The sequence below is a fragment of the Oryctolagus cuniculus genome, chromosome 1 (genome assembly GCF_964237555.1).
Source record: "Oryctolagus cuniculus chromosome 1, mOryCun1.1, whole genome shotgun sequence".
In the NCBI taxonomy this organism is placed as follows: Eukaryota; Metazoa; Chordata; class Mammalia; order Lagomorpha; family Leporidae; genus Oryctolagus; species Oryctolagus cuniculus.
The window spans coordinates 23,619,633-23,639,334 of NC_091432.1; the positions used below are offsets into that span (position 1 = coordinate 23,619,633).

The following is a 19,702-nucleotide window of genomic DNA, read 5'->3' on the forward strand; positions in this document are numbered from 1 at the left end:
GGAAGACGGAAATGTTATTGTATTCAATCCAAGCACTACATCAAATCTGTCCTGTTGTATTAATATCACATTTACATGAGAATTGATGAGAATTGTGTTGTAATTATCATGCATTTACTGTGATCCTGAGAATCTAATGTATTGATGAATTCCTTAAAAAATTAAAAGCAATTAGATTCACCTCAGAGAGATATCTGCCATGTCAGTAAACTTTCTGTGGATCCAATAATCTGGGGCATGTTAGGATATCACCTGCAAAGTCTAGAACATTGCTTCGCCTCCATAGTAAGAAAAATGCCCAGGGCCAGCACTGTGGAATAGTGGGTTAAGCCGCCGTCTGTAGTGCTGACATCCAATATGGGCACCGCTTGAAGCTTCGGTTGCTCCACTTACGATCTAGCTCCATGACAATGCTCCTGGGTAAGCAGGATAAGATGATCCAAATTTTTGGTTCCCTGCACCTATGTGGGAGACCCAGAAGAATCTTCTGGCCCCTGGTTTTGGCCTGGCCCAGCCTTAGCCAGTGCAGCCATTTGGAGAGTGTACCAGAGGATGGAGGATATCTCTCTCTTTCTCTCTCTCTCTCTGTCTGCGTGTGTGTGTGTCTCTATGCCTGTAATTCCAACTTTCCAATAAATCAATAAATCTTTTAAATAAAAGAAACATGCCCAATACTTGGTATGCATCTTCCAGTTTTGAGAGAAATATAAACTCTATTTTGACACTGTGCTCTGACCTCTTTGCTAGATTATCTGAAAGTCTCCAGTTTTAGGAGGGAAATTTAGGGATGAAAAAGCAAGTCCAGTAGATGAAGGTTAAGCAGCACCGAAACTTGACTCTTAAGATGAAGAGACTCAGTGGTGTTTTGACTGTATGGGAACATAGAGATGTATGTGGTGTCTGTGACATGTTTCTGTAGTGAACTCACACTGGACACCTTTATTATTTTAGAGAAAAACAATCACATCCTCTGTAATTAATCTCATAATATGTATGAAATATTTTCTCTCCTACTAGAGATCAATATACATGAAATCATTGCATCATATAGATACCTGTTCCATTATGCTTATCTCAACACTATTCACTTTAGCCAAGATACAAATCAACTGGTGTATCCATAGATGAATGCAGGGGTAGGTGTTGTAGTGTTGTAGTGTAGTGTTGATATTAAACCGCCACTTGGGGCCAGCAAGGTGGCATGGCAGGCTAAGCCACAACCTGCAATGCCAGCATCCCATATGTGTGCCAGTTCTTCTCCTTGCTGCTTCACTTCAAATCCAGCTCCGTGTTGGTGTACGTGGGAAGGTAGCAGAGGGTAACCCAAGTGTTTTGGCTCCTTCAACCAGGTGGGAGATGCAGAGAAAGCTCCTGCCTCCTGGCCTTGCCCTGTCCCAACCCAGGCCATTGCAGCTATCTTGGGAGTAAGCCAGAGGACGGAAACTCAGAAACTCTGGTGTGTGTGTGTGTGTGTGTTGCCCCCTCAATCTGTGACTCTGCTCTTCAAATAAGTAAATCTCAAAAAAATAAATAAATAAATAAAAAGAATTGATACTTTTTACTGCCATCATCCTATATCAAAATGCTGTTTTAGGGCCTGGCTCCTCTACTTCCAATCCAATTTCCTGACAATGTGCCTGGGGAAGGCAGCAATTGATGGACCAAGTGCCTGGGTCAGCCACCCATGTAGGAGACTTGGATGGAGTTTCTTGCCCTTGGCTTCAGCCTGCCCATCCCTCGATTTTGCAGTCATTTGTGGAGTGAATCAGCAGTTGAAAAATCTCTCTCCTCCCACTCTCCCTCCTTCCCCCTCCTCTTTAATGCTCTGCCTTTCAAATAAATGTTTGGTTAAAAAATAAGATGTATGTTTAAAGAAAACATGGTCAAAATGCACAATCAGATGCTCTCATTAATGAAAAAGAATGAAATCCGTTCGTGTGCAGCAACATGTGGAACTGGAAGACATCATGTTAAGTGAAATAAGCCAGACACAAAAAGACTAATAGATTAATACTACATCTTATTTCTCAGTTGTGGAAGCTCATTAAAAAGAACCCTTAATATGTATATAGAATGTGATTACTAGAGGTTGGGAGGGATGGGGACATAGAGGAAGTTTTGATTATGAATATCAAATTAGTATCAGATCCAATAATAAGTTCATTATGTTACATAGCATAGTGGGGAAACTTCAGTTCACAATAACCTAGTATGAATTTTGCAAACAAATACAAGAAAGATGCTTGAGCTCCCCATAATAAACTAATGTCAAAGGTGGAAATATTGATTACTCTTATCTTATCAGTGCACATTGTATACAGGCATTGAAATATCACACAGTAGCCAATAAATAAGTACAATTATTATTACTATTCAGAGGAGCCCAATTTGGATTTAAAATATGTCTGGCTGTGCTGTACTTATCACATTGATGTAAAAGTGATATGGTGAATGTCAAGGATGTGACAGAGTCTAGACCACACTACATTTTGGATATAAATCTTTTCACTATTACAAATGCTAATATCCTCGCCTGTAATGAAGAGATAATTAAGTGAAAGGTATAACATATGAAATAGGGTTAAAAATAAATAAAAATATATTGAATAACTGTACATCAGGAACTGTGTTGTGTGCTTTTACCTGTGTAAGTACCCTCATAAATACTATCATAGGCATTTAATCACTGTAATATCTAAGTACTATGTTTAAAATTATACTATCAATCTATCTCCCTAATCAATCAAGGGCATACTGTATATATCAAGTTTAAGAAAATCTTTTGCTGATTCAAAATAAAGTTTAAGGATTTTAATTTGCTAATCTTCTCTAGACTATAGCATTTCTTTTTATTTATTTATTTATTTTTTTGACAGGCAGAGTGGACAGTGAGAGAGAGAGACAGAGAGAAAGGTCTTCCTTTGCCGTTGGTTCATCCTCCAATGGCCGCCGCAGCCGGCGCACCGCGCTGATCCAATGGCAGGAGCCAGGTGCTTCTCCTGGTCTCCCATGGGGTGCAGGGCCCAACGACTTGGGCCATCCTCCACTGCACTCCCAGGCCACAGCAGAGAACTGGCCTGGAAGAGGGGCAACCGGGACAGAATCCGGCGCCCCGACCGGGACTAGAACCCGGTGTGCCAGAGCCGCAAGGGGGAGGATTAGCCTAATGAGCCGCGGCGCCGGCCTAGACTATAGCATTTCAAGTATTAAAATGGAAGAAATTACTATTAAAGTAATTAAGAAATTACTATTAAGCCAATTTGCATCAATTAAGGTACATTAGGTCACAAACAACAATGACTCAGGATAATGGAAACAAAACAAAAATTTATTGAAAGTTAAGTAAATTGAAATAACAGTTAAAATAATGAAACATTTTACAAAAAAGAAAAACTGGAGAAAGTACAGAGGCAGAGAATCTTGGATTCCAATTCAACCCCTACAATCTCTGTCTCTTCTTAGTTTTCAAGATGTGGTACAGGTTGGTACAATACAGACAGATGTTTAGGAGGATACTCAGTAAACTGAAGCAACAGTTAAAACAGCCAGGAATATGAAAAAGAGGGATTGAACCAAGTGCAGCAAAAGATAATCATGGACCTCAGAGTTGCTGACTAAACATAATTCAAGGCAAACCCCCACAGCCTCAATCTCTTTTTAATTTTCCAAATATCAATTGACATTGGTCTAACACACATGGGTATTTACCTATAGGTCAGAGAAGCCAAGTGGAGAAGCACGGACCTCAAATGTTTCAATGACTCAGTTGCCCATGTACAGAGAGAGAAGGGAGGGATTTTTATTAAAGAAGAAGGAAAATGCACTAGGAAGGTGAAAGCAAAAGCAACTACAGTCCACCTTTTGTCTACTATGAGTTTATACATATACAGGTTCACACATTCTTCATGAGAATGGATGGAACATATGATTAATCATTTCAACATAACCAAATATGCATATACACATGCAGATGCCCCTAATGTCATAATGCATTTTTAAGCTTTATTAATTTGGGAAGGGTGAAAGCTACAACATAAATAGTTGACAGCTCAACTATTCTAATTCCTGTTCTACCATATATCTGTGTACAGGCAAAGAATGGCAAACAAAACAAAATCTTTGGGAGTGCACAACACTGAATAAATATAAATGACATGCAGATAACTAAATATGCAAAGTAGATTTTCCAAAATATTTTAGCTTTTGCACCCCTACGCTGTTTAGTCTCAAATGGCAGTATGGTTTCGGAGCCACCTGCATACACATAGATTTGGTTGTCTCAGATGATTTATGACATGTTCCATCCTTCCCATTATGACTGTAGAAGAAGCATTTGTTCACCTTCATGTGTATAGCTCAGAGGAACCAAGGAGTAGCTTTTTGATGCTTTTGGGTTCATCTAGGAAGTACCTGATTTCCTTCCTCCAATAACAAGTGTGTCCTCCCATCAGATAATGTGCAGGTAATGACAATATTAGGGAGAGTGGGGGAAAAGATTGGTGCTCATTTTTAGAAAATGATGCAGAAATATATATCAAATGGTTGTTAAAGAACACTGGGGGAACAAGTGGGGGTCAGTGAAAGAGAGAAAGGATATTATAATTTGCACCATATAGATTCTGTATTGTTTTACTTTCTGCATCAAGCACATATTCCTAGATGCTATATTTGGGTGAGGGGAGAAAGGGAAGTGATAAACGTTAAGTAGATGGAAGGGCATGAGATTATGAGCCAGGTGTTGAAGTGTCCAAGAAAGTAAAGAAACAACCTTGAGAAGGCAGAGGACTCATGGAAAGGGAAACGTGGATATCCCAAGTTCCTTTTCAACTGGGCAAACCCCTTCTTAAACATCTTCCAAGTTGTTATCAGTCATCTGCTCTACATGGACTCTTTGCTTCCCAGAATCTTAAAATGTCTCTCTACCTACACTGTTCTCTCCTCCACAAGGCAATAGAGTGGTGTTTTCAACATCCCCTGGCCTCCAGAGGGGGGTTGACAGGAAGAGACCTCCCCAGGAGGAGGTGGAGGAGGTGTTTCCAGGATTACTAGGCTCCTCATCGCTGGATATTGTCTTCGCAACTGGCACCACATTTTTACCAATGATTTGGGAGCAGTGGCAGAGGATCTGCTGTATCTATCTGTAGACCAGCCCAGGCTTGATTCTCTGAGGTTGTGAAGATTGTCGTCATGAAGTTAGGATGCCATAGTGTGCTGGTCACCTTCATTCGAGGCCAGTGAGCCTATAAGAAAATCAAAACAGAAGATAATCAGTCCTGTTGAGGGAGGCAGCTTGTTACTGTAGTGACAAAGAGTTAGCCACTCTCAGAATTCCCAATATGAATAGAAACTTCAAGATTATTTCTAGGTCCTGTTCTATCAATGACTTTCAGAGTATGGAACATAAACCCTTCATCTGACCACCAACTAGCAAAAACATATTCTCATTTGTTGTAGTATAAGCCTGATTTTGCAAAGTCTTTGCAATTTTGTCTATGTTTTACTCCTCTCTGTTTTTTTTTTCTTAAAAAAAAAACTAGAATTTATTACAAAAAAGAACATATAAAAATTGTGAAGACTCATAAACAGATACATGTGTCTCCCAGGATACAAAACACAAATCCAACGAGGATGCCTGGCAAAGGAGATCCTCTCTGCCTCTGACCCTGGGTTATACTCAGGAAAGAGCATCACTCATCATTCTTAGCTTACACCATGGAAAATTTCTCCAAGGGGGAAAAAATAGATCCTACTCATGGTGGGTCTTGGAGTGGTTGAAGTTTCTTATTTGTCTCCTCCCATGCTTGAAAACCACAAAACAGAGCTTCAGATCTTACCTTTAGGGAAAAAGGCTGGCCCACAATAGGTATGCACATATACATTTCCTTAAGTCACAGAACTCTCTCTGCCTTGCCTTGCTCCTCTCAGAAAGGAACCAAGGATCACAGTTATGGGGATGTGACTTTTATGCTGCTTGCTTTGTCTAGGAATGGGGAGATCAGACTGCTCTGTTCTGTTGAGCTACTAGAATAGTCTTTGCTCCTATTCACTCACAGGCAGGGATAGGACACTGACCTTGTGTTGTCACCCATGCAGGAACAGCATTACCACAGAGACAGAGTGCCCTGGGAGGCATCTTTCATGAAGTTCCCGTCTACTGATCCCACTATCCTCAGAACCCTGACTCACAGGTCCTTTGAGATGCTGTCCTAACTATGGAATCTCACCTGTTTTAAGTTCTGCCCACAGCAGTTTCTACTTCCAGGGAGTGATTTTCCTCTCAACTGGAGTGGTAATGACATGGAATTGCTCTCTGCTACTGTGAAGACATATGGATGGTCTGATGGGTAAGGTCTGCCTTCTCCTTCTTGCTGTGGAGATCAGCAGTTACCATCTAAAAGGGTTCCTTGATCACTAGGTAGTGAGTGTGTGCATTCAAAGGTGGGTCCTCTAGCTGCTTGGAGAGGACGCAGCTGTATCAGTTCAGTGGACTGCTGCTTGTTTTCTTTTTCAAGGGCTGAAAAAGCTATGCTTGTTTGCTTGATGTTTTCCTCATGTAAAAATATTGCTGCTTACTGTATCCAGGTGTACTCTGCATGATTGTCTTCTTTCTGCTTCTCTTTGTCTTTTATGATCCTTTGGACTTCATCCAGGCAAAGGCCAGATGAAAAATGCGGCAGCTAAAGCCTTCTTTGACCCCATTCTTCACGTGTTCCTGAAGGATGTCTAGGCTGGGGAATACGCGGCAGCAGGCCATGCATTTAAAGCCACTTTCTGGGGATGCCAGCCACTCAGGTGTCTTCACCCTGGGCCTCTCCTCCAGCTCTGGGGGCTCCGCTGGGCTATCAGCCTCCAAATCCTCTTCTTGGGCTTCTGTGTCAAAGCTGCACTCACTGTTGGTCAAGCTCTCCCGTGTAGACACAGAAGAGTAGTTAGCTTCTGAAGGGATTTTCCCAATAAAGGTCAGTTCTTGGATTCTTTCCCTCTTCTTGGGAGGCACCAATCCTTCCTGTGTGTCCCAAACTATATCAGCCTCTCTTTTCCTTTGCACGTGCATGTAGTATATTTTCATGGGCCGTTCCTTTCTCTTATGTGCTGCAAGTGTACAGGGCTCATTGGCTAAATGGACATGAAAACAGATATCATGACAGGTGGTAGAAGTCTCCTGTTCCACATCCTGAGGTAAAGGCATCTCAAAAGAGCGAACACAGAGATCTTCCTGCTGAGACTGATGCATTGCTAGGAAAGAAAATTTCAAGCATAAGAAAATGTGAATAAGTTTGCATAAAGACTATAGGGTTTATGGCAGTGCTGAGAATATCCCTGCCCGTGGAGTGTGTGTGAGAAATGCATGCAGCTATGATGCTTCAGAATTCTTTAAGTGATAGGTCCTATGTGGAATGTGTATTTGGTATACTCTGCATGTGACGGTGAGTGCATGGTGGATCTGGTGGATGGAAATGCATGTGTACTCTAGTGTATATCTGGTCTATCTTGTGTTAGTACAAGGGACTGATTGTGTGTGTGAGTGTGCCTACATGTGTGTATGTGTTCTGTGGTGTGTTGTACATGTGAGTGGGTACAGACATGGTTCATGTTCTTTATTCATGCATGAGACAGTAGACATAGAGTGCACAGGAAGTACATGTGAACTCTCAAATCATGTGATTCTTTGAAATATTAAAGGTATTGTGAATTCAGTGACATAGAGTGAGAAAGGCTGCTTATGAAATCAAATTTTCTAGAGAACACAGGAGTTCTCTGGAGTTTGGTACAGCGATAGGGAGTTAAAGTAGGTGATCTGTGTGAGGGAGGCAAGGTGTTCATGGGATTAGCTAGCAAAAGGCTTGGCCTTAAAGACTGAACAGAGATGATGCTATAAGGCACACCTGTATAATGCCACTGCAGAGTGGGAAAGAGACATGGGGAGTGAAGAGAGGAGTATTTAAGAGAATCATTTAAAGGAAGGAGAAAGAGAGCCATTCTTGGCCCATAGGGATAGGACATACAGGTGTCTGTGAAAATGAGTTTGTGCTAATCTGCATGGGAAAATTCTGGTCAAGTTTCAATTCACAGGTCAGCACAGCCTATCATCTCACCCACATTGTCCCAGTACTCACATATGACAATGCTGTGCTGGGGGGCTGTGTCCTGTTCTTGGGGACACATTCCTATGTGTCCCTTCCCCCAAACTTCAGTCTAACTGCCTCATTCCCTAAAGCACTTCTGTGCTATAGAAGGGAGTGTGAAGTAAGTAAGAGTCGGGCTTCACAGTTTAGCTGCACCTTCTGTCTAAGCTTAGACACTACCTTTGCATCTGCCTTACCATCTTTATCAGCAATGGTGTGCTCATTTGGAGAGGAGACATAATGTGGGACGGAGACACTCTCTCCTGATGCCTGACTAAAGGCTTGGATCTCGACAACCTCACATGGCTCAGGCACATCCTCTTGAAATGTCTGGAATTCTGGGAAGGAGATGACAAGAAAGCAACATGGAGTTATGGCCTCATCCAGGTTCTGTGTCCTTTCTAAAAAAAGCACATCAAGTGGATTTTTTTTTTTCAGGCACTGTTAGCACCCATGGGACTTGCTTAAATCATCCAAATTGCAACATATAAATAAAGAGCAATTGTTAAAATTGTGTATATGGGGGACATTAGTAGGATTGGGTATCTTGGATGTGATATTGTTTGATATGTATACAGAATACTGAAAATTAAGAACCATGCCTAAAATAAAAGAAATAGTTAATAAAAGTATATATCATTATTAGCTTATTTTTTTCTTCAGGAGAAATCACCCATAGAAACCTATGGAGTGCAGCTTTTATTATCGTTACTCCTATTTAATTTGAGAGTTAGTTAACAGAAGGAGAAGTGGAGCCATTATTGGTAAGAAGCAGTAGAACACATGCGCGTGTTTGTGTGTGTGTGTTTGATGAGTTGGTTTCAGTCTGCTGGGAAGGTTCTGATCACACTGTTGTACACATCAGTAGTGCTCATGGCCTCACCCACAGCTGTCCCAGGGTTCACACGTGGTGACTCCGTACTGGGGCAGTGTGTCTTGTTCTTGGTTGTACAGCCCCTACTTGCCACTCTTCCAAAGCCTCAGTCTTAGTCCCTCTCACTGAAGTACTTGTTTCTGAGGGAAAGTGAAGTCAGTCAGGATTGGGCTGGGTAGCTCTGTTGCACCTCTTGTCCAAGTTCATGCATTCCCATTGCATCTGCCTTACCATCTACTTTAGTAAGTGTGTGCTTGCTTGGAGAGGAGACACATTCTGAGAGGAAGAACTCTCTTTTGCTGTCTGACTACAGACTGTGACCCCTGCACATGGCCCAGGTGTGTCTAGGAGGAGTCTGAAATTCTTGGGAGGGAATTTAAAAAGAAAAAACATTATTTTAACTCCATTTTCTTTAGGAGTAGTCATATATCACGTGTTTTCTCTGGTGTGTGGTAATTAATATAGAATAAAAAAATGTGTAAGAATGAAATGAACATCTTGGGGTATGATTGCTTTAGCCCTTGTTTAGACTCCTGTGAAACTGTGGTCTTCCTACCTTTTCTTTTGAATATTATGGTTATTGGTGAAATAAGCTTGTGATTATAGAGTGGACTGAAAGTATGCTTTTGCAAAAATTAAAGAAAAATAAAAGGAAGGAATGAAGGAGAGGAATTGAGGGAAGGAGGTGGGGAGGGAAGTATGGTTATCTTCTTAAAACTGTACCTATGAAATACATAAAATCTGTTTTGTTTATATTAATAAAAATAATAAATAAAAACAATACTAAGACGTTGTGGAACATTACTGACGTAATTTTATAGTCATAATCGTGTATTTAGATGGACAGAGATAAGAGTAGCTCTATATTATATATTGCATATATTATATACAAAGAGAGAGCAATAGAGACAGTTATAAAGTTAGAATAGATAGACGCAGGCCTGCTCTGTGGCACAGCAGGTTAAGGTGCCACCTGTGAAGCCAGCATCCCATATGAGCACAAGTTTCAGTCCTGGATGCTCTTCTTAGAATCTCACTCCCTGCTAATATGCCCGGGAAAGCAGTAGAAAGTGATCAAAGTACTTATGTCCCTGCCACCCATGTGGGAAAACTTGATGGAGTTCCAGGCTCCTGGCTTTGGCCTGGCAATTGCAGCCATTTGGAAAGTGAACAAGGAGATGGAAGATTCCTTTCTTTCTGTCTCTCCCTCTCTAAATCTACCTTTATAATAAATAATACATCATTTTTAAAAGGATAGATGAAAAGATTTTTAAGAATTTGAAGATTCTCAAGGAACTGAGAAAGACCTCACATATCTGCCATAGTCTTCCGTTCTGGAAGTGTGATTTCCTATATTTGTTGGATTTTCAACCTTGCTGTTCATTTCTTTTAGGTGCCTCTTTGAAAATAGATAGGAAAGTGTACTTTGTACATTTCTATCCTTTTGGGTTTTAGGGCATCTGTTGCCAGAGCTCTGCAGGACCCACGGTTTTTGAGAACCAGTAGGTTCTAAGCTTGGTTAGCAGGTTCTGGCCTGGCCAGAACCTGGAACTGTCACAATTTACAAGTATGTTTTGAGTAGATTTTTCTCCATAATTTCTAAATATTTAAATAAACTTTGCCTCCACCATGGATTTAAATATATTATTAAAATCTTTTTAAAAATGTCTGTTGGGGCCGGCGCCGTGGCTCACTTGGGTTAATCCTACGTCTGCGGTGCCAGCATCCCATATGGGTGCCTGGTTCTAATCCCGGCTGCTTCTCTTCCAGTCCAGCTCTCTGCTGTGGCCCGGGACAGCAGCGGAGGATGGCCCAAGTGCTTGGGCTCCTGTACCTGCATAGGAGACCAGGAAGAAGCACCTGGCTCCTGGCTTTGGATCGGCACAGTACTGGCTGTAGCGGCCATTTGGGGAGTGAACCAACGGAAGGAAGACCTTTCTCACTGTCTCTTTCTCTCTCACTGTCTATAGCTCTACCTGTCAAATAATTAAATAAATAAAACTTTATAAAAATGTCTGTTAATCTATATCTATGTTATCAGTGGAAACAGTTATATCTTTGAATTCAATACACTTCAGTAAAAATTCTAATTCCTGAGAAAATAAGCATATTAAGTTCCTGCTTCTGCTTAAAAACCTTAATTAGATGTGTAACCAAACTTTTGCTTCCTCAGATTCATTCATTTTTTCTCTTAGGTGACTGCAGGGTGTCTAATATGCCATTTCCCCATAGACACAGCAAAATTAAATGCATGTGGTACATTTTTTACAGTTAGTATATCACCATTGGTAAATATAGTCAGGTGTATGTACAGTTGTATGTATCTATTATTTTTTAAAATATTTATTTATTTGAAAGGTAAAGTTACAGAAAGAGAGAGAGAGAGAGAGAGAGAGAGAGAGAGGAGAATCTTCCATCCACAGGTTCACTCCCCAAATGACTGCAATAGCTGTAGCTGAGCTGATCCAAAGCCAGGAGCAAGGAGCTTCTTCTGGCTCTCTCACATGGGTGCAAGGTCTCAAGCACTTGGGCTATTATCCTTTGCCTTCCCAGGCACATTAGCAGGGAGCTGGATTAGATGTGGAGCAGCAAAGACTCGAACTGGTGCACATATGGGATGCTGGCGCTGCAAGCAGAAGCTTTACCGGCTGTCACAATGCTTGCCCCCCCGCCTTTTTTTTTTTTTTTTTTTTACAATTTTATGTAGTGATGGCAGAAGTGAAGCCACAATTGTATGTGAAAAGTAGTGACTGTCATGTATTTGAGTGACACTGAAGCACAATTTTGTACATTCATAGGTAGTTCATCTCCCATGTATTTTGCAATGTCTTCTGTATTTTGTATGTCCTGTGCTACTTAAATGCTAGTAGTTGTATAATAGGTATTTGCTGATATGAGAAATTGTGTGGATCTGAGTAATTTTTTTGAGATTTGCAGTGAAAACTGGCGATGTGAAAGATGAATAGGAGAAAGATTACATGGGCTCCTAGGTTACAGAATCACATGAATGGAGTAAAGAATTAGAAACTGAGAGGAGTTTTAGAAGGCAAAACATGATGGGATAACTTCATCCATTGTCAGTGTCAAACACACAGTTCTACAAGAATGAAATTATTTGTGATGCTAGAGATTGTGATATTGAAAGAATGATAGAGGCAGCCAATCTGAGGAATGCATGTGTTGTGAAGTGAGGGTGTGAAGATGTGAAGTGTGAGTTGAGGAGTGTGTCTAGGCACACAAGGAACTAAGAGGAGAGAATAAAGAATGACTGAATGAGAGTTGCCAGGGATAAGCTAAGAGCACATGGTGCTGAGACTCGCTGGGTAAGATAGGCTAAAAAATCATATGAATGTTTACGAGGGTAGCAGATTGTTCGAGGTAGCAGTGTGGCGATCCCTTTCAAATCTCAGTTCTTGCTCACTTCTCTGGGGCAAAAGCAAAACCTTCTTAGATGCCCTACTGCATACCTTCCCAACTGGCAGAGAGCTGCCAACAATTGTAACCCACAAAATTAAATGTCTCAGTGTTAGTTTGAATGAGTCTCCCCTTGTTCCTGACAAGCCTGGCATTTTATTAGTTCTCTAATTTCTACACGACCGTGTTCAGAAGCCCTTGCACTTTTGGACACTTGTGCTTTTTTAGATTATCCTTGACTCTCAGGCTTTGATTTATATATGAGATACCAAGAATAGTTCACAGAAATAGAAGACCTTGTACTCTTGCTATGATCTGAGCATGGGCTGTAGCTGCTTCCTCTCCTATCAGCTACTGACGGAGCCTTCACAGCCATGATTACACCCGTTTTCTCACTCCAGACCCTCATAGACATCCTCATTAGACATTTGCAATTTTGAAGTTTTTTTGTTTGTTTTCCAAGGAGATGTCTTCTGAGATAAAGGTGGTTTTATCTTCATTCTGGGAAATGGTATTAAGTGGTGTATCATCTGTTTTCTTCTTCAAAATTACTGTTCAATTACAGTAAAATTGAATGATAGTTTATCTTTAATCTTTTCAGTGAGCCTGGATCACTTACTGTGTGCCAGACACTTAATGAAGACTGTAGTCTCTGTCCTGGACAAAACTCCAATATATGAGTATTTATAATCTTTAGTTTTGTCCAGGTGCTGAAGGCGGGTGGAAACGTGTATATATTGTCTTCATGGAGTTGCTTATAGTGTGTGTGTCTTAAACTTATGCTGTCATATACAATATAATCAATTTAAAAGATTTTATTATTTGTTTACCTGACTATGCATATGTAACTATGTTTAACATATTTCATGATAGCTGTAGAAGGCTGAATAATGCTCTCCATCCAAGTTGTCAATATCTTAATCCTTAGAGCCTATGAATGTTGCACTTCATATGGCCACGGGGGACTTTGGTGATGCTACAAATTATGCATTTTGTGGTGCTTATTATCCTATAGTATCCATATGAATCCCAAATGAAATCCAAAAGATATTCGTAAGAGAGAGGAAAGGTCACAGGCAGAAGAGATGACACAGTGGAAGCAAGAGGTTGGTATTAACAGATAAAGGAGCAGAAAACTAAGGACTACAAGAAACCATTGGAGGTAAGGAACATTATGCACCAGTACCTCCAAAGAAATCAGCCAGCCAATACCTTCATTTTTTTTCTTTGTTAAAAAATTTATTTAATGTATACAAATGTCATGCATTTCATGTATACAGATTTAGGAACATAGTGATACTTCCCACTCTACTCTCCCTCCTGCCCATACTCTTACCCTTTTTCCTTCTCCCTTTCCTATTCCAACTCTTTTTTTAACTTCTTTTTTAATAAATATAAATTTCCAAAGTACAACTTTTGGATTATAGTGGCTTTTTCCCCCCATAACTTCCCTCCTACCTGCAACCATCCCATCTCCCACTCCCTCTCCTATCCCATTCACATTGAGATTCATTTTCAATTATCTTTATATACAGAAGATCAATTTAGTATATACTAAGTAAATATTTCAACAGTTCACACCCACAAAGAAACACAAAGTATAAAATACTGTTTGAGTACTAGTTATACTGTTAATTCACATAGTTTCCATGAATGCTATTGGTCAGCTTGGTGGCCACAGGTTGGTCACCCTCCCATAACCCTGATTTGCCTATCCTTGTTTGTCCTGCCTCCTTACCAACATGAGAGGGCATGCACAAACTGGAGCGGTGGGTGTACCCTTCTAATTCACAAGATAGATCTTTTGCCGCATTGACCAGGGTCTTCTCTTCCAAAGAGTTCTCAGGTTGTGGATCAGACTTCTGTACGTCTGTGATTGAGAGAAAATGGAACAAAGATCATTGATAAACAGCTGATGTTTGATTCATTCATTTCTCCAACTCACATATATTGTGAATACCATGTTATGAGTACTGAGAACAGATACAGTCCATTTGTCTTATCCGTGGATGTTGACATTTGGATTACATTTTATGCCCTTGGTTTGGACTGCATGTCATCCACTAATACTGCATTCCTGATGGTGTCAGAATTTACTAGGATCAAACTATCCTTATTTTGCCAAAATTTTCTTCTGAAAAGCTCCTCACATGGAACCCTGATGCTCAGACACTCCAAATCCTTTTCTTCCAGGGCCCAAGTCCACACATGGTAGAACAGACATTGTTGAGGAAACTGTGGAGTTCCCCAAGGAGACAAGAGCACTCAGTGGAAATGGTTGCTTCCATTCTGTTCCCTCTCTGCCCCTCTTCTTCTGAGCCCATACCACCCCTCCCCCACCATGGAAGCCATTTTGCACTGAACATTCTCTTTTCTGTGGGCAGGAAGCTGGTATATTTCAGTTCTCTGTATTTCTACCTGGACCCTGCCTTTGAGGATCCTCATACTCACTGACCGTGGCTAAGATTTTTACCTCGGTTTGCCTTTGAGAACTTTCCCACACTCTTACCCTCTTCATTTCACACCTAGAAACTCACAATCTAAAATGAAACAACTGATAAGTTTGAATTTATATAGAAAATAAATATTCATGATTTTATGACGTTAATTTTATGTTAAATATTAACTCAGTTTAACTCTGAGCATTTAACTGCTAAGATGATCGGGATCTCTTACCAGTGCATCTGGATGGTGTCTTATGAACACTTTGCAATGGAATGATGTGTGGTGAATGCAGTGTCCTTTCTGTGTGTACATTCACCACATGTGGCTTCAAATTCAGTCAAAGTTTGACATCTAACCAATTTCATATTTTCAAATGTGAAAATAGAGTGAAGTTTACTAAAATTGGAATGGGATGCGTGGCTTGTATCTGTGTTTAGTGTCCATTGCAGATTCTACAATTATAGACTGTCATAATGTATTATTTCTAGTTATATGGTATAACTGCATGGCATAACTACTAGGAATATTCACTTTGAGCTGAAAGGAATTAGTGTATTTGTGAGCTCTAAGGGAGTAATGAAAAGACACAGAAGATCAAAAGGTGTAAGGAAAAGAATGAACAAGACAGTACTATGGGAAAAGCTAAGTTAGATAAAAAAAAAAAATCAGAGAAAAGTATGTAAGACTAAATTGAGAGAAATGTGTTTTTACATTGGAAAACAAATATATGGAGGCTGGTGTTTAGCCTAGCAGTTGGGATTTCCCTGCCCACGTAAGAGTACCTGGGCTCAATACCCTCCAGTTTCATGTTATTGGAGATCCTGGGAAGCAGCTATGATGGCTCAAGTAATTGGGATCTCGCCATACATGTGTGAAACCTGGGTTAAGTTTCTCTGGCTTCTGGCTTTGGCCCTATTGCAGACATTTTTTTTAATGAACCCAGGGATGTAATGCTGTCTCTCTCTCTCTCCATCTGCTTCTTAAATAAATAATAAATTTAAAACTTTAAATAGAAAGAGAAAATTAAATTATGAAAGAATGGGTTCTAGAAATAATAAAATAGAAATATAGACACTTTCAGGCTTTCAACAAATACAAATGTGTCATTATAGGAAAGATATGCCACAGAATGTTACAACATCATCTCTGGGTGCATCTCCATAATGAAAACAATGCAATTTCCTAGAAAATAACAAATAAAGAAATTATTTAAAATCATTCAATGGAATAAATAGGAATCGACTGAACTCATGCAACGTGGAAGAAGTTCACAAAGCTAATTATCAGTGAAAGAAGTCAGACACAGAGTATGTGTTGTGCTCTTCTATTTGTACAAAGGTGACACATACAGGGATAATTAATCGAGAATAATCCAGTGGTCATAATAATCATTACTCTTTGCTTCATAAATATGTAATTCATTATATGGAATTTGTATACATGTGGAGGAGTATAAGGACATGATGGTTAGCAGAGATGGATCTGCCAGGGAGAGGTGTGAGAATATTAGCTATTAAGATATACAGATACTGTATATTGAAGAGCTGTATGTATATTGTGTCTCAAATCCATCTTCATGGATCCTGATACTTAGGGCTGTTAGTGCTTTCATAACTTCCAACAAATATAACATTGCCTATCTTGACTCATACTGAGATACAGTTCCTGAACTCTCCTGATGAAACTAGGAGCCCCTTAATCCCCTCCTGCTATTTCCTGCAGCAGAACCCAGCTGTCCACTGGTCTCTTTGGTCTTGTTCCAGTACTTAAGGTATTTTTCCTCTGAAATTTATTTCTTCCAATGCTGCTCATACTAAAAAAAAAAAAAAAAAAAAAAAAAAAAAAAAAAAAAAACATGGAACAGCATTGCTACAGTTTGCATGTGATTCCAGTGACTCCCAAGGCCCTATTTTTTATGAAATTTATCTGTCTAGCTGTGGCATTAAGAACATGAAAACTTGATCCAACTATGAAGTACATCAGACATTAGGAATAAGTAACATCATTAGGTTGGAAAACACATGATTGAATCTTGGTGGCTAATGAATTATTAGAAGGAGGAAACTTGTCTAATTGACTTCCACATAAATCTTGAATTCTTTTAAGATTAATTTATTTATTTGAAACGCAGAGTTGAGAGAGAGAAAGAGAGGGAGAGAGAAAGAAAGAGAGAGAGGAAGAGAGAGGAGAGAATCTTCCATCCGCTGGTTCACTCCCCAAATGGCTGCAATGGCTGGAGCTGTGCTGATCCAAAGCCAGGAGCCAGGAGGTTCTATCAGGTTTCCCATGTGGGTGCAGGGGTCCAAGCACTTGGTTCATTATCTACTGCTTTCCCTGGCACATTAGCAGAGAGCTGGATTGAAAGTGGGGCATCCAGGACTTGAACCAGTGCCCACAGGGGATGTCAGCATCACTGACAGTAGGTTTACCTGCTATGCCACAATGCTAGCCCCAATCCTGAATTCTTTAATGGAAAGAAATAGATTCATCATGTGTTTGGTGCTGCGGCCTAGTTTCTAACTAGTGAACCAGAATGTAATGTATTTTTCAGAGGCAAACAATTAGATCTGGTGGATAGTATATAGACAATGATATTGAATGTTAATTCCTATCTCCCTCTGACTTATTTATGCACATTATGTATTGTACAGTTGTGTGTACAGTTTAGTAAGTATGCCTATGTGCTTTACAAGTCGCATTGAATACACTCAATAACATTTGTGAATATGCACTAATGTTTTTTTTTTTAATTTTTTCCTTGCTATGATTAAATGTCTAAATACTCTTTAAATTTTCAACTTTTATTTAATCTTTTTTTTGTTGTTGTTGTTGTTTTAATTTTTTGACAGACAGAGTGGACAGTGAGAGAGAGAGACAGAGAGAAAGATCTTCCTTTTGCTGTTGGTTCACCCTCCAATGGCCGCCGTGGCCGGCACACCGCGCTGATCCAATGGCAGGAGCCAGGTACTTCTCCTGGTCTCCCTATTTAATCTTAATAAGTTAAAATAAAGACATCGTTCCTCTTCAGGCCTTTCTCCAAGGGACCATCAGAAAATACAAAGCCCTAAACTTTGTTGAAAATACTAGATATTCCTCAGTTATATGAGTTACTCTTTGGAATCTTGATGTTGGCTCCCATCTGCCCCCTCCCCCACTGAGTAGTTGTCCTGTCTCCTGAGTCACTTGTTTACTGTTCAGCTCCATGGTAACCATAACTGTCTAATTTCTTATATTTCAAGACACAGTCAAATCCCATTTCCAAAGTTCAGTGTGACTAAATGTGGTTGTGTGTGTTTGTATCCTATGTTACTCCTTGCATTAACAAAGGAGCTCCCATTTACATATTCACAACCCGTGGCAAACCTATTTTTAATCTCAAAGTAAGTAAATTCTTGATGATTTTATACTCATCCCTGCCTAACCATCTTTTTTTAAAATGTATTTATTTGAAAGAGTTACAGAGAAAGAGGGAGACACACACACACACACACATACGCACACAAACACAGTGAGAGAGAGAGAGAGAGAGAGAGAGAGAGAGAGAGAGAATCTTCTATCCACTGGTTCACTCCCCAGATGGTCACAACGGCCAGGGTTGGGCCAGGCTGAAGCAAGGAGACGAGAGCTTCTTCCAAGACTCCTACAAGTGCTCAAACTGTTTTTTCCTCATGTTTCCCTAATCTATAGAATTCATACTATCTTATTTAGAAGGAGAAAGTACTAGTAAAAAAAATGAAATTTATGATATCACTTATGTCTCTAATGCTTTCAGAAAGAAAACAAAATCTTTGTTTTTTAAAAGAAATAGTCTAGATTAGCATATTACTATCTCTGCAGCAGGATAACACAGAATGACTGTGGAAGCAGCACTGGACTTACACCTGGCCCACCGGACATTTTTGTACTCTCAGTGAGCTGGCTCCTCAGGAAGCCCTCCTATAGACACAGCTCTACTCCTTCCTCCCCTCCTTCCTTCATCACAGCCCCTCTCTCTACCTCCTTTTCCCCCACTATACTGAGGAATCCACCCAGCCTCCTTTTAGAGGACAATTCTTGAATACTCTGCAAAGAGAATATCCTAAGACATACCTCTTGACTTCTTTGCAGCTTGGGGAGAGTCTATGCTCTCCAGATGTTTTCTTTTCTCTTTCTGCTTCATGGTTCAACTCTTTGAAGAGTTACACAAATCAGGTAACCCTTCTCCCTATAACTCTACTCTCAGGTAGTAGTTGATGGTAATAAAAAATTAAATTTGAAAATTCAAAGACTATAAATCGCAGGAGAAACTCACTAGTCTCCAAGTCACTGTCCTGCCTAGTACTCAGTACAGTGTCAGGACTGTTATGTTCCAAGTCGCCACGCAGCCTCAGCATTCTAAGAGTATTGATGACATCACTCTATTCCAGGGCCTTGGCCAGTATTTAAAGGTCTACAGCATGTCCACAAGCTATTACCTGTGTCGATTTATTTTGTCCAATGCTAACTCCACTGTTACCTTGAATTTTTAGATCTTACCCTTGATATTAAATATAAGAGACAGAGGACTTGGATTAAACAAAGAAATATCTTTTATGTACATAAGGAACTTGTATTATTTAATCTCCCCAAGGGTGAGGACATGGCAATGCAAAAGAGGATTTGACTTACAGTCATGTTTGTCTCAGGAAGATCCACATCTGTGTGTAGACTGTAGGCAAGAGGCATCTGCAATCCCATGTTCATTGCAGCACTACTCACAATAAGCAGGGACTGGAAATGACCTAAGAGTCCATAAACAGATGAACAGAACAGAAATTGTGAGATACACACACACACACACACACACACACAATGGAATATTACT

General features: G+C 40.0%; 1 protein-coding gene across 1 annotated transcript; it reads right to left on the reverse strand.

Moving 5' to 3' along the window:
- Positions 1 to 3,358: 3,358 nt before the first annotated feature.
- On the reverse strand, positions 3,359 to 19,203 carry LOC103351337 (protein FAM170A). Its single transcript, XM_051852473.2, has 5 exons — positions 18,949 to 19,203; positions 14,153 to 14,284; positions 8,324 to 8,464; positions 6,225 to 7,236; positions 3,359 to 5,240 (listed from the first exon to the last, which is right to left on the reverse strand). Exons 1-4 carry the CDS (start codon positions 19,016 to 19,018, stop codon positions 6,626 to 6,628), a joined length of 954 nt encoding a protein of 317 aa, XP_051708433.2. The 5' UTR covers positions 19,019 to 19,203; the 3' UTR covers positions 3,359 to 5,240; positions 6,225 to 6,625.
- Positions 19,204 to 19,702: the final 499 nt, after the last annotated feature.